Source organism: Pan troglodytes, chromosome 13 (assembly GCF_028858775.2).
Source record: "Pan troglodytes isolate AG18354 chromosome 13, NHGRI_mPanTro3-v2.0_pri, whole genome shotgun sequence".
NCBI lineage: Eukaryota > Metazoa > Chordata > Mammalia > Primates > Hominidae > Pan > Pan troglodytes.
The window spans coordinates 103,636,718-103,652,319 of NC_072411.2; the positions used below are offsets into that span (position 1 = coordinate 103,636,718).

The 15,602-nt window shown below is 40.7% G+C and overlaps 1 protein-coding gene across 17 annotated transcripts in view; it reads right to left on the reverse strand.

Annotated features, from left to right (window-relative positions):
- Window positions 1-12,937, reverse strand: part of C2CD6 (C2 calcium dependent domain containing 6) — a 133,064-nt gene extending 120,127 nt beyond the window's left edge. For 12 of the 17 annotated variants that reach the window (XR_010150195.1, XM_063791531.1, XM_063791530.1 and 9 more), the window contains exon 1: window positions 12,613-12,919. Coding sequence is in view for 14 of the 17 variants with exons in the window: in XM_063791531.1 (XP_063647601.1) it covers window positions 12,613-12,843 (231 nt within the window). In the remaining 3 variants the exon portion in view is untranslated. Of the gene's footprint in view, window positions 1-12,612 lie in introns of all 17 variants that reach the window. The other 5 variants (XR_010150194.1, XM_016950298.4, XR_010150193.1 and 2 more) reach the window with 4 other exon arrangements.
- Between the last annotated feature and the right edge of the window lie 2,665 nt (window positions 12,938-15,602).

Below are 15,602 nucleotides of genomic sequence, written 5' to 3' on the forward strand. Positions count from 1 at the left end.
CAGGCAAATGACCAAATTATCTATGAAGATAAGAAATAAGACTGGCATCATATTTCTCAAGGGCAACATACAAAGCAATGCAACTGCAGAGCTGTATTTTTATAAAGTTCAAGGCAAGGAAGGTCAAGCCAAGGATTTTTATCCAACCAAGTCTATTGTTATCCAACAAAGTAACAGCATTCATGTATCAAGGCTATTTTAAAAAATACATGAAACAGGCATTCCAGATAACACTTTACTCTTGAGCCCCTCCCAAGAAACCTACTAAAAGATGAGCTTCAACCAAACCAAAAGATAGTGGGGAAAACTTCAGGATAAGACTTATGGAGAGGACAGGCACGGTGGCTCACACCTGTAATCCCAACACTTTGGGAGGCCGAGGTGGGTGTATCACTTGAGGCCAGGAGTTTGAGACCAGCTTGGCCAACATGGCGAAAACCCACCTCTACTAAAAATACAAAAATTAGCTGGGCGTGGTGGTGCACACCTGTAATTCCAGCTACTTGGGAGACTGAGGCAGGAGAATCCCTTCAACCTGGAAGATGGAGATTGCAGTGAGCCAAGATCGCGCCACTGCACTCCAGCTTGGGCAATAGAGTAAGACTCTGTCTCAAAAAAAAAAAAAAAAGACTTACAGAGAGCAGTTAATATATTTAACTGCAGAGTTAAGATTAAAGTAAAGATTCAAATGTTACTACTACAGAAACCACCAAACAACTATAATAAATAATAAGGGAGAAAGAAAGGAACAAAGTACACATAAAACAAGAAATTAATTAATAAAATGATGAGAATAAGCCCCCACCTATCAATAATAACCTTGAATGTGAATGAATTAAGCTCTCCACTTCAAAGATATACACTGGCTAAATGGATCAAAAAAACATGACCCGATCTTTCGGATTTGGGTAAAAGAAGCCAGACCTACTGAGTTTACATTTTGCTTCTGCCCTCTCTGGCTGTGTTACCCTGGGCAAGTTACTTAACCTCTCTAACCCACAGATGCTGCATGCAATTTGCTGAATCATAACAGAACCTATTTTATGGGGCTCTTGTGAGACTTAAGGAAATTAATATAAATAGGTCAGACATGGTGGCTGACACCTGTAATCACAGCAATTTGGGAGGTCAAAGCAGGAGGACTGCTTGAGCCTAGGAGTTCGAGACCAGCCTGGGAAACCTAGTGATACCGGCCCCCATCTCTACAAAAGATAAAAGTAAATTAGCCTGGTGTGATGGCACATGCCTGTGGGCTGAGGTGGGATCATTGCTTGAGCCCAGGAGTTCAAGGCTGTAGTGAGCTATGATTTTGCCACAGCACTCCAGCCTGGGGGACACACACACACACACGACTCTGTCCACACACACACAAAATTAATATAAAGAAAGCAACTAATATACAGTACCTGGTATATGGTAATCAATACTTAAGAGTTTACTCTAGTTAAAAACCGAATTGCCTTTCCCAAAAATGCATACGTTGCAATCCTCACTCCTTGTGCCTCAGAATGTCATTGTATTTGGAGATAGGATTTTTAAAGAGGTAATTAGATTAAAATGAGGTCATCAGGGTGGACCCTAATCCCATATGCTGAGAAGAGAGGTCTCAGAAGAAACCAACTCTACCACCTTAATTTTGGACTTCCAAGCCCCAAAACTGTGAGAAAATAAATGTCTGAGGTTTAAAATACCCAGTCTGTGGAGCTTTGTCATGCAGCTCTAGCAACAAATGCTGCTTGCATTGTGGGACAGCAATGCTAGATTTTACATATGGTAAGCATTCCTTCTATAAGCACTTATTAGCACCTACTACCTGCTGGCTGAGCTGGGACTCATATAGGGTAATTGCCTCCAGCATAATTTTTTTGGGTCATGGGGCAGACAGGGTCGTGCTCTGTCACCCAGGATGGAATGCAGTGGTACAATCATAGCTCGTTGTAGCCTCAAACTCCTGGGCTCAAGCGATCCTCTCACCTTGGCCTCTCAAAGTACTAGGATTAGAGGCATGAGCCATCATACCCAGCCTCAGGCACAAAACTTAATTGAATGCCAAAAAACTCAGTCACCATGATAATAATGTGTATACTTTTTTTAAAAATTTTGGTAGAGGGGAAGGGGCATGGGGCTCTCACGCTCTCTCTGGGCATGTGACCCTCGAGGAATATTTTAATGCATGTTTTTAAAAAAATCAAAATGCTTTCCCCACTTCTCACTACTGCACTTCACCAATATTACAAAGAAAATAGGCTGGACACAGTGGCTTATGCCTATAATCCCAGCACTTTGGGAGGCCAAGGTGGGCAGATCATTTGAGCCCAGGAGTTCCAGACCAGCCTGGGCTACGTGGCAAAACCACGTCTCTACAAAATATATAAAAATTAGCCAGGCATGGTGGCGAGTTCCTAAAGTCCTAGCTACTCAGGAGGCTGAGTTGGGAGGATCACCTGAGCCCAGGAGGTTGAGGCTACAGTGAACGGTGATTATGCCACTACACTCCAGCCTCTGTGACAGAGTAAGATCCTGTCTCAAAAAAAAAAAAAAGAAAGAAAGAAACAAAGAAAGAAAGAAAAAAGAAAAGAGAAAGAAAGAAAAATGCAAAAAAGTTGATTAAAAAAAAAAACATGACCCAACTATATGCTGCCTATAAGAAACTCATCTCATCTGTAAAGGCACATATAGAATGAAAGTAAAGGGATAGAAAAAAATATTCCAAGAATAGCTATGCCAGGAGCAGAAGTAGCTATGGTTATATCAGATAAAATAGACTTAAAGTAAAAAACAGTAAAGAGACAATTTAAAAAAAGGTCATTAGGTCATTATATAATGATAAATGTGTCAATTCAGCAAGAGGATATAACAATTCTAAATATATTATGTACCCAACACCAGAGTACTCAGATATATAAATAGTATTACATCCAAAGGGAAGGATAGACTCCAATACAATAATATCTGGGGACTTTAACACACTACTCTCAGCATTAGACGGATCATCTAGACAGAAAACTAACAGAGAAACATGGGATTTAAATTACACATTAAACCAAATAGACCTAACAGACATTTACAGAATATTTCATCCAACAGCTACTGAATACATACTCTTCTCATCACCACATGGAAAATTCTCCATGACAGACTATATCTTAGGACACAAAACAAGTCTTACCAAATTTTAAAACATTAAAATCATATCAAGTATCTTCTGAGACCACAATGGAATAAAACTAGAAATCAGTAACAAGGGGAACTTTGGAAACTGTACAAACACAGGTAAATTAACAACATGCTCTTCAATGATCATTGGGTCAAGGAAGAAATTAAACAGAAAATTAAAAAATTTCTTGAAACTCATACAAATTGAAACACAACATACCAAAACTATGGGATACAGCAAAAGCAGTGCTAAGAGGGAAGATTATAGCAGTAAGCACCTATATCAAAGAAGTAGAAAGGTTTCAAATAAACAATATAACAATACACATCAAGAAAGAAGAAAAGCAAGAATAAACCAAACCTAAAATTAGTGGAAGAAAAGAAATAACAAAGATCAGAGCAGAAGTAATTGAAATAGAACCTTTAAAAAGTACAAAGAATCAGCAAAACAAAAATTTGGCTTTTGACCTTACTAAAGTAACCAAGAAAAAGAGAACCTCAAATAAACAAACTCAGAAATGAAAAAGGAAATATAACTTATGTCACAGACATACAAAAGATTACCAGAGACTATTAGAAACAACTATACACTAACAAATTGGAAAACTCAGAAGAAATGGATAAATTCCTAGACAAATACAAGTGACCAATATTGACTTAGGAAGAAATAGAAAGCCTGAACAGACCAATAACAAGTAATGAGATTGAAGCAGTAATAAGATGTCTCTCAGCTAGGCACGGTGGCTCATGCCTGTAATCCCAGCACTTCGGGAGGCTGAGGCAGGCAGATCATGAGGTCAGGAGATCGAGACCATCCTAGCTAACACAGTGAAACCCGGTCTCTACTAAAATATATGAAAAAAAATTAGCCGGGCGTGGTGGCGGGCGCCTGTAGTCTCAGCTACTCAGGAGGCTGAGGCAGGAGAATGGCGTGAACCTGGGAGGCAGAGCTTGCAGTGAGCCGAGATCACGCCACTGCACTCCAGCCTGGGTGACAGTGCGAGACTCCGTCTCAAAAAAAAAAAAAAATGTCTCTCAACAAAGAAAAGTCACAGACCACATGACTTCACTGCTGAATTCTACCAAACTCTCGAAGAAGAAGTAACATGAATTCTCCTCAAACTATTTCAAAAAATGAAGAAGACAGAATTCTCCCTGACACATTCTTTGAGGCCAGTATTACCCTGATGCAAAAACCAGACAAGGATACAACAACAAAAAAGAAATCTATAGGTCAATATCCCTAATGAACATAGACGCAAAAATCTTCAACAAAATACTAGCAAACTGAATGAAACCGCATATCAAAAAGATAATATATATATATACCATGATCATATGGGGTTTATCCCAGTGAATGCAAGGATGGTTCAACACATGCAAATCAATAAACATCAAACATCACATCAACAGAATTAAGGGCAAAAACCAAATGATCATCTCAGTAGACACAGAAAGCATTTGATAAAATTCAATATCCCTTCATGATAAAAAAAATTCAACAAACTGGCATAGAAGGAATGTACTTCAACATAATAAAGCCCATATATAACAAATGCCTGGCTAACATCATACTGAATGGGGAAGAGCTAAAAGCCTTTCCTCTAAGAACTAGAATAAGACAAGAATGCCCACTTTCACCAGAGTGAAAGTCCCAGCCAGAGTAATCAGGCGAGAGAAAAAAATTAAAGGCATCCAAATTGGAAAAGGGAAAGTCAAATTGTCCCTATTTGCTAATGATATGATCTTTTATCTAGAAAAACCTATAGATTCCTACAAAAAACTCCTCTATCTGATAAATAAATTCAGTAAAGTTACAGCATACAAAATCAACATAATGTTATGAAACTAGAAATCAGTAACAGGAAATTTGGAAAATTCACAAAGAGTGGAAATTAACAACAGACTTCTGAATAACTAAGGGATCAAAGAAGAGATCAAATAGAAATCAAAAAATATTTTGAGACCAACAAAAATGGAAACACAATATACTCAAACTTATGGGACGCTGCGAAAGCAGTTATAAGAGGGAAGGTTAGAACAATAAATATCTACATCAAAAAAGAAGATCTCAAATAAACAACCTAACTTTACACTTTTAATAACTGTGTAGCAAAAACAAAGTAAGCCCAAAGTTAGCAGAAGAAAAAAATAATAAAGATTGGAGCAGAAATAAAATAGAGAACAGAAAAATCATTTTAAACATTAATGAAACTAAGGATTGCACAGCAAAAAGCACTATCGACAGTCAAAAAAAAAACAACTGTTGAATAATGAGAAAATATTTGTGAAACTTATCACAGATGAATGCTAGTATCCCTAACAATTAAAGGATTTTTGAAAATGTCCTAATATCTTCCAACAACTTTGAAAAGGTGAGATTCAATTTGATTCCCCTTTGCCATTTAGGTCTCCATGCTCTAGTGGTACTACTAAGTATAGTGGTAAACTCAAGAGTTTCAGGAGGCCAATAATTCACTTTGCAGACAGGACGCAGATTTGCTTCTGCAGATTCACTCTGTAATAACCTCAGGAATGAAAACAGGGGTAACTAAAGTTTCTGAAGTTTGGCCCTGTAACCAAATAAATAAAATCCCAGTGATGATGATGATGGTGACAGCAGCTAACTTTTGACTCTGTACTTTGTTCTTTGTACTGTGCTAAGCACTTTATATCATTATTTCCTTTTGTTCTCCTTTAAGTAAGGCAGGTAGCAATTGTCTTCATTGAACAGTGAATAAAACGAGACTCTAACAAGTTAAATAATTGCCCTAGGTCCCACAGGTCAACTCTTTCTCAGGTATTACCACCCTCTAATTTAGAGGGTTTCAAAAGGATTAAAGGGGGCCGGGCACGGTGGCTCACACCTGTAATCCCAGCACCTTGGGAGGCCAGGTGGGTGGATCACCTGAGGTCAGGAGTTCAAGTCCAGCATGATCAACATGGCAAAACCCCGTCTCTACTAAAAATACAAAAATTCACCTGGCGTGGTGGCGGGTGCCTGTAATCCCAGCTACTCAGGAGGTTGAGGCAGGAGAATCACTTGAACCCGGGAGGCGGAGGTTGCTGTGAGCTGAGATCATGCCACTGCACTCTAGCCTGGGGGAGGGCGACAGAATGAGACTCCGTCTTGGAAAAAAAAAAAAAAAACAAAAAAAGCCAAGATAGCCAAATAGGAACAGCTCCAGTCTGCAGTTCCCAGTGTGAGCGACACAGAAGACAGGTGATTTCTGCATTTCCAACTGAGGTACTGGGTTCATCTCACTGGGGCTTGTCAGACAGTGGGTGCAGCCCACGGAGCAGGGTGGGGCATCGCCTCACCCAGGAAGCACAGAGGGTTGGGGAATTCCCTTTCCTAGCAAAGGGAAGCTGTGACAGACGGCACCTGGAAAATCGGGACACTCCCACCCTAATACTGCACTTTTCCAATGGCCTTAGCAAACGGCACACCAGGACATTATATCCCACGCATGGCTTGGAAGGTCCCATGCCCACGGAGCTTTGCTCCCTGCTAGCACAGCAGTCTGAGATCCAACTGCAAGGCAGCAGGAAGGCTGGGGGAGGGGCATCCTCCATTGCTGAGGCTTGAGTAGGTAAACAAAGCAGCTGGGAAGCTCAAACTGGGTGGAGCCCACCTCAGCTCAAGGAGGCCTGCCTGCCTCTGTAGACTCCACCTCTGGGGGCAGGGCATAGCTGAACAAAAGGCAGCAGAAACTTCTACAGACTTAAACATCCCTGTCTGACAGCTTTGAAGAGAGTAGTGCTTCTCCTAGCACGGAGTTTGAGATCTGAGAATGGACAGACTGCCTCCTCAAGTGGGTCCCTGACCCCCGAGTAGCCTAACTGGGAGACACCTCCCAGTAGGGGCCAACTGACACCTCATACAACCGGGTGCCCCTCTGAGACAAAGCTTCCAGGAGAAGGATCAGACAGCAACATTTGCTGTTCTGCAATATTTGCTGTTCTGCAGCCTCCACTGGTGATACCCAGGCAAACAGGGTCGGAGTGGACTTCCAGCAAACTCCAACAGACCTGCAGCTGACGGTCCTGACTGTTAGAAGGAAAACTAACAAACAGAAAGGACATCCACACCAAAATCTCATCTGTACATCACCATCATCAAAGACCAAAGGTAGATAAAACCACAAAGATGGGGAGAAACCACAGCAGAAAAGCTGAAAATTCTAAAAATCAGAGTGCCTCTTCTCCTACAAAGGAACACAGCTCCTAGCCAGCAAGGGAACAAAGCTGGACAGAGAATGAATTTGACGAGTTGAGAGAAGAAGGCTTCAGATTATCAGTAATAACAAACTTCTCCGAGCTAAAGGAGGATGTTCAAACCCATCGTAAAGAAGCTAAAAACCTTGAAAAAAGATTAGATGAATGGCTAACTAGAATAAACACTGTAGAGAAGTCCTTAAATGACCTGATGGAGCTGAAAACCATGGCACGAGAACTATGTGACGCATGCACAAGCTTCAGTAGCCGATTTGATCAAGTGGAAGAAAGGGTATCAGTGATTGAAGATCAAATGAATGAAATGAAGTGAGAAGAGAAGTTGATAGAAAAAAGAATAAAAAGAAATGAACAAAGCCTCCAAGAAATATGGGACTATGTGAAAAGACCAAATCTACCTCTGATTGGCGTACCTGAAAGTGACAGAGAGAATGGAATCAAGTTGGAAAACACTCTTCAGGATATTATCCAGGAGAACTTCCCCAACCTAGCGAGGCAGGCCAACATTCAAATTCAGGAAATACAGAGAATGCCACAAAGATACTCCTCGAGAAGAGGAACTCCAAGATACATAATTGTCAGATTCACCAAAGTTGAAATGTAGGAAAAAATGTTAAGGACAGCCAGAGAGAAAGGTCGGGTTACCCACAAAGGGAAGCCCATCAGACTAACAGCAGATCTCTTGGCAGAAACTCTACAAGCCAGAAGAGAGTGGGGGCCAATATTCAACATTCTTAAAGAAAAGAATTTTCAACCCAGAATTTCATATCCAGCCAAACTAAATTTCATAAGTGAAGGAGAAATAAAATCCTTTACAGACAAACAAATGCTGACAGATTTTGTCACCACCAGGCCTGCATTAGAAGAGCTCCTGAATGAAGCACTAAACGTGGAAAGGAACAACCGGTACCAGTCACTGCAAAAACATGTCAAATTGTAAAGACCATTGATGCTAGGAAGAAACTACATCAACTAACCAGCAAAATAACCAGCTAACATCAGAATGACAGGATCAAATTCACACATAACAATATTAACCTTAAATGTAAATGGGCTAAATGGTCCAATTAAAAGACACAGACTGGCAAATTGGATAAAGAGTCAAGACCCATCAGTGTGCTGTATTTAGGAGACCTATCTCACGTACAGAGATACACACAGGCTCAAAATAAAGGGATAGAGGAGGATCTACCAAGCCAATGGAAAACAAGAAAAAGCAGGGGTTGCAATCCTAGTCTCTGATAAAACAGACTTCAAACCAACAAAGATCAAAAGAGACAAAGAAGGCCATTACATAATGGTAAAGGGATCAATTCAACAAGAAGAGCTATCCTAAATATGTATGCACCCAATATAGGAGCACCCAAATTCATAAAGCAAGTCCTGAGTGACCTACAAAGAGACTTAGACTCCCACACAATAGTAATGGGAGCCTTTAACACACCACTGTCAACATTAGACAGATCAATGAGACAGAAAGTTAACAAGGATATCCAGGAATTGAACTCAGCTCTGCACCAAGCAGACCTAATAGACATCTACAGAACTCTCCACCCCAAATCAACAGAATATATGTTCTTCTCAGCACCACATCACACTTATTCCAAAATTGACCACATAGTTGGAAGTAAAGCACTCCTCAGCAAATGTAAAAGAACAGAAATTATAATAGACTGTCTCTCAGACCACAGCGTAATCAAACTACAACTCAGGATTAAGAAACTCTCTCAAAACTGCTCAACTACATGGAAACTGAACAACCTCTTCCTGAATGACTACTGGGTACATAACGAAATGAAGGCAGAAATAAAGATGTTCTTTGAAACCAATGAGAGCAAGGACACAACATACCAGAATCTCTGGGACACATTTAAAGCAGCGTGTAGAGGGAAATTTATAGCACTAAATGCCCACAAGAGAAAGCAGGAAAGAACTAAAATTGACACCCTAACATCATAATTAAAAGAACTAGAGAAGCAAGAGCAAATGCTTTCAAAAGCTAGCAGAAGGCAAGAAATAACTAAGATCAGAGCAGAACTGAAGGAGATAGAGACACAAAAAAACCTTCAAAAAATCAATGAATCCAGGAGCTGGTTTTCTGAAAAGATCAACAAAATTGATAGATCACTAGCAAGACTAAGAAAGAAGAAAAGAGAGAAGAATCAAATAGACACAATAAAAAATGATAAAGGGGATATCACCACCGATCCCACAGAAATACAAACTACCATCAGAGAATACTACAAACACCTCTATGCAAATAAAGTAGAAAATCTAGAAGAAATGGATAAATTCCTGGACACATACACCCTCCCAAGACTAAACCAGGAAGAAGTTGAATCCCTGAATAGACCAATAACAGGTTCTGAAATTGAGGCAATAATTACTAGCCTACCAACCAAAAAAACTCCAGGACCAGACGGATTCACAGCCAAATTCTACCAGAGGTACAAAGAGGAGGTGGTACCATTCCTTCTGAAACTATTCCAATCAATAGAAAAACAGGGAATCATCCCAAATTTATTTTATGAGGCCAACATCATTCTGATACCAAAGCCTGGCAGAGACACAACAAAAACAGAGAATTTTAGACCAATATCCCTGATGAACATCGATGCAAAAATCCTCAATAAAACACTGGCAAACTGAATCCAGCAGCACATCAAAAAGCTTATCCACCATGATCAAGTGGGCTTCATCCCTGGGATGCAAGGCTGGTTCAACATATGCAAATCAATAAACGTAATCCAGCATATAAACAGAACCAAAGACAAAAACCACATGATTATCTCAATAGACGCAGAAAAGGCCTTTGACAAAATTCAACAGCCCTTCATGCTAAAAACTCTCAATAAACTACGTATTGATGGGACGTATCTCAAAATAATAAGAGCTATTTATGACAAACCCATAGCCAATATCATACTGAATGGGCAAAAACTGGAAGCATTCCCTTTGAAAACTGGCACAAGACAGGGATGCCCTCTCTCACCACTCCTATTCAACATGGTGTTGGAATTTCTGGCCAGGGCAGTCAGGCAAGGGAAAGAAATAAAGGGTATTCAATTAGGAAAAGAGGAAGTCAAATTGTCCCTGTTTGCAGATGACATGTTTGTATATTCAGAAAACCCCATCGCCTCAGCCCAAAATCTCCTTAAGCTGATAAGCAACTTCAGCAAAGTCTTAGGATACAAAATCAATGTGCAAAAATCACAAGCATTCCTATACACCAATAACAGACAAGCAGAGAGCCAAATCATGAGGGAACTCCCATTCACAATTGCTTCAAAGAGAATAAAATACCTAGGAATCCAACTTACAAGGGATGTGAAGGATCTCTTCAAGCAGAACTACAAACCACTGCTCAATGAAATAAAAGAGGACACAAACAAATGGAAAAACATTCCATGCTCATGGACAGGAAGACTCAATATTGTGAAAATGACCATACTGCCCAAGGTAATTTATAGATTCAATGCCGTCCCCATCAAGCTACCAATGACTTTCTTCACAGAATTGGAAAAAATACTTTAAAGTTCATATGGAACCAAAAAAGAGCCCGCATTGCCAAGACAATCCTAAGCCAAAAGAACAAAGCTGGAGGCATCATGCTTCCTGACTTCGAACTATACTACAAGGCTACAGTAACCAAAACATCATGGTACTGGTAACAAAATAGAGATATAGACCAATGGAACAGAATAGAGCCCCCGGAAATAATACCACACATCTACAACCATCTGATCTTTGACAAACCTGACATAAACAAGAAATGGGGAAAGGATTCTCTATTTAATAAATGGTGTTGGGAAAACTGGCTCGCCATACGTAGAAAGCTGAAACTGGATCCCTTCCTTACACCTTATACAAAAATTAATTCAAGATGGATTAAAGACTTAAATGTTAGACCTAAAACCATAAAAACCCTAGAAGAAAACCTAGCCAATACCATTCAGGATATAGGCATGGCCAAGGACTTCATGACTAAAACACCAAAAGCGATGGCAACCAAAGCCAAAATCGACAAATGGGATCTAGTTAAACTAAAGAGCTTCTGCACAGCAAAAGAAACTAGCATCAGAGTGAACAGGCAGCCTACAGAATGGGAGAAAATTTTTGCAATCTATCCATCTGACAAAGGGCTAATATCCAGAATCTACAAAGAACTGAAACAAATTTACAAGAAAAAAACAAAAAACCCCATCAAAAAGTGGGCAAAGTATATGAACAGACACTTCTCAAAAGAAGACATTTATGCAGCCAACAGACACATGAAAAAATGCTCATCATCACTGGCCATCAGAGAAATGCAAATCAAAACCACAATGAGATACCATCTCACACCAGTTAGAATGGCGATCATTAAAAAGTCAGGAAACAACAGGTGCTGGAGAGGATGTGGAGAAATAGGAACGCTTTTACACTGTTGGTGGGAGTGTAAACTAGTTCAACCATTGTGGAAGACAGTGTGGCGATTCCTCAAGGGTCTAGAACTAGAAATACCATTTGACCCAGCCATCCCATTACTGGGCATATACCCAAAGGATTATAAATCATGCTGCTATAAAGTCACGTGCACACATATGTTTATTATGGCACTATTCACAATGGCAAAGACTAGGAACCAACCCAAATGTCCATCAATGACAGACTGGATTAAGAAAATGTGGCACATATACACCATGGAATATTATGCAGCCATATAAAAAGGATGAGTTCATGTCCGTTGTGGGGTCATGGATGAAGCTGGAAACCATCATTCTCAGCAAACTATCGCAAGGACAGAAAACCAAACACTGCATGTTCTCACTCATAGGTGGGAATTGAACAATGAGAATACTTGGACACAGGGTGGGGAACATCACACACCACGGCCTGTCGTGGGTTGGGGGGAGGGAGGAGGGATAGCATTAGGAGATATACCTAATGTAAATGACGAGTTAATGGGTGCAGCACACCAACATGGCACATGTATACATATGTAACAAACCTGCACGTTGTGCACATGTACCCTAGAACTTAAAGTATAATAAAAAATAAAAATAAAAAATAAAAAAAGGAATTGCTATAAAAGAAAAAAAAAGGATTAAAGGGTTCAATGTGTGCCAATTGAAGGGAGATGCAATTGGCACACATTGAACCCTTTAATCCTTTCACCACCCTCCAGGTGCCCTGCTGGCCCCGGTCCTCCAGGTGCTGGCCAGGCCCCCACTCACTCACGTTCAGCAGCCGGTGCCCGGTGCCCTCCTGGTTCTTGTTCTTAGGCAGGGCCGTCGTGCCCTGGTTCAGGGCGTAAGGGACCGAAGAAGCCTCCGACCCTTTAATGTGCATGATATCCGGGCTGCTGTAGGGATTCCTCTGCAATAGCGGGGTGGGGGATAGGACTTGGACCTGCCCGCTGCGGTTATCAAGTGTGCTGAAAGGCCTATTTGTCTCTTGGGGTGGCTCCATCTCTCCATCTTCTGCGGCCTGTCTGCGCCCAACCGACGGCCCGCTACTGCGCAGGCGCGGCCCTCCCGCAGCCTTTCTCACATTTTCCCAGCGCGTGCGTGCCGCCTAGTGACCCACTCAGGCCGGGCCCATGCTGGGAGTGGCTGGAGGCCAGCTTTGGAGGCATGCGTGCTTAGCGAGCCTGGAGGGTCTGCTGCAAGCACTTGCCAGGCCATTTCAGTCTCCTTTAGAAGGAAGTCAGAGCACGCTGGTGGAGAGCAAGACCCCTCATGGGGCCCAACCACTTTAGTTCACTGTCTTGTCCGCCCTGTAGCCCTCACGAGTCCTTTTCTCCCTGCACCATTTCTTTCTAGAAGATTTACAATGTCAGTCATTACTTCCTCTACACTGTCCCGTGAGCTCCAGATGTTAAATATCCAACAGTCTACTTTGACATCTTTACCCAATTGTTCCACAGACACATAACACATTAATAGTCATCTTCCCTCTTAAACCTCTAGTAGGTTCCAAACTCATTTGGTGCAGCAATGTCATATCCACAAAATCTTAAACATTCAGACACATTTTAAAATTCTGACCCTAAATATCTGAATCTTACTTACCTTTTCCTTTTATGGCACCTAATTTGGGACAACTCACACACGAGACAATTGCAATGATTTACTCATGGGTCTGCCAACCTGCTGTCATCCATCCCTTTCACTGCCCCCGTATTAGTCCCCTTTGCAGTAACGAATGGAGCTGAAGGCCATTATCCTAAGCAGGCTAACACAGGAACAGAAAACCAAATACCACGTTCTCACTTATAAATGTGAGCTAAACAATGAGAACACATGGACACAAAGAGGGGAGCAACAGACACTGGGGCCTACTTGACGGCGAAGGGTGGGAGGCGGGAGAGGATCAAAAACTACCTTTTGGGCACTAGGCTTATTACCTGGGTGATGAAATAATCTGTACACCCCCATGACACAAAATTTACCTATATAACAAACCTGCACATGTACCCTTGAACCTAAAAGTTAAATTAAAAATATAAATAAATACAAACAGAACAAAACCAGAGAACTCCAGAACTTCTTTATTGTACATAAAAATCTGAATTTCTTAATATGGAAACCAAAGGTCTGCAAAATGTACTCTCCTAGCTCAGGATCATTATTTATTCCTCTTATTTTTGGAATCTATTCTTCTTTTATTCAAGGACCAACTCAAAGGTCAGCTTTTAGTTAACTCTTATATCCCCATACACCTATCCTAAAGGCAGAGTTAACTGCTATATCCAAGCTACTTCTTGGCATATCCTTGTCAGCCTAAATAACAGAGAGGGAGACTCTCTGAAAGAAAATGATGTTTATTCAGGAGTAGGCATTGCAATAAGAATACAAGTGCCACAGTAAACTATGTGCATATACAGGGAGGTCAAGGAAGACAATGGTTTTTAAAGCAAAAATGATTGTTTTGAGAGAATTATCCTTGGCTACAAGGATCAATAACAAGGATGTTGCCAGTTGGACATTGGACAGGCAGTTGCTGGGCAAATGTCCTCATAGAAGTATTTTTTGTGTGTCAGGTTGTGATGGCCTTTGTGCAAGGTGTGGTTTTGTGCAGTCTTTTATGATAGTCCTCATTATCAGACATTTGTGCATGAAAATCGTCCTTTCACGGCCTTCCCCAGCTCTATTTGTTAGGATTTTTAACACAATGACCAGAACTTGATTTTGACAACTTTCACATCCTATTAGTGGGCTCACACTATTAGTTGCTAATCTCAAAAGATAGAGTTCTTTAGGGGCAGGAACCTGCACCTCACCTTGTGCTCCTCAGAGTACATGGTCCAATATCCCAAGGCCCTTAACACATTTGTCATTATTTCAGATTTATACTATGTGGTGTGTTAATTACTGCACCCCATGAAACTTGCTGTCCAGCAGCTCACTCTGTTCTTAGGGTTCATGTTATGCAACATAAAGTACACAGCATCACAGATGAAGTCATATTTTTTTTTAAAATCTAATCAAACCGCCGGACCTAACCTCCAGTCTATAGGAAATTCAGGAGATTGAGGAACAAATTAAGTGATGTCATTAGGAAAAAGTCAGACAATTAAAAAATGTAGGTGAGGCACTCTAAAGCAAAACTAGCTTGGACTCTTCAAAAAATTGTCATGGGAAATTAGAATGGTACCACCAACTCTGGAAAACAGCTTGGCAGTTTGTAACTACATACAACCCATCAATTTCACTCCTGGGCATTTATCTTAAAGAAATAAAAACTTAATGTTCACACAAAAACTTGCACATGAATGTCCACAGCAGCATTATTCACAGACTGGAATGAGCCCAGATATCCTTCAATAGGTCAATGAGTTAAACCAAACAAAACAGTAAAAGGAAATGAACTATTGATACACACAACAGCTGAGATGACTCAGAAAAAAAGAGATCAACAGAAAAAAAGCGAATCCCATAAAATTACATACTGTATGATTCAATTTATAACATTATTGAAATGACAGAGTTTTAGAAACTGAGCTCTTTGTACCTGGCCAAGGGCTCTGATCAGCAAGGTGCCCCTGTGTTATCTACCCAGTGCAGTGCTTCACCAGGATGGCAATAACAGTATTTTAAGTCAGTGAGTAATGAGAAACCATGATGCCCTACCAATTGGACTGGATCAGCTTGCATGTCAATCTAGTCCACTGTAAGCTGGAGAAAGTTACATGAATTCTCATTGACGGCCTCAGCAATGTGCCTCAA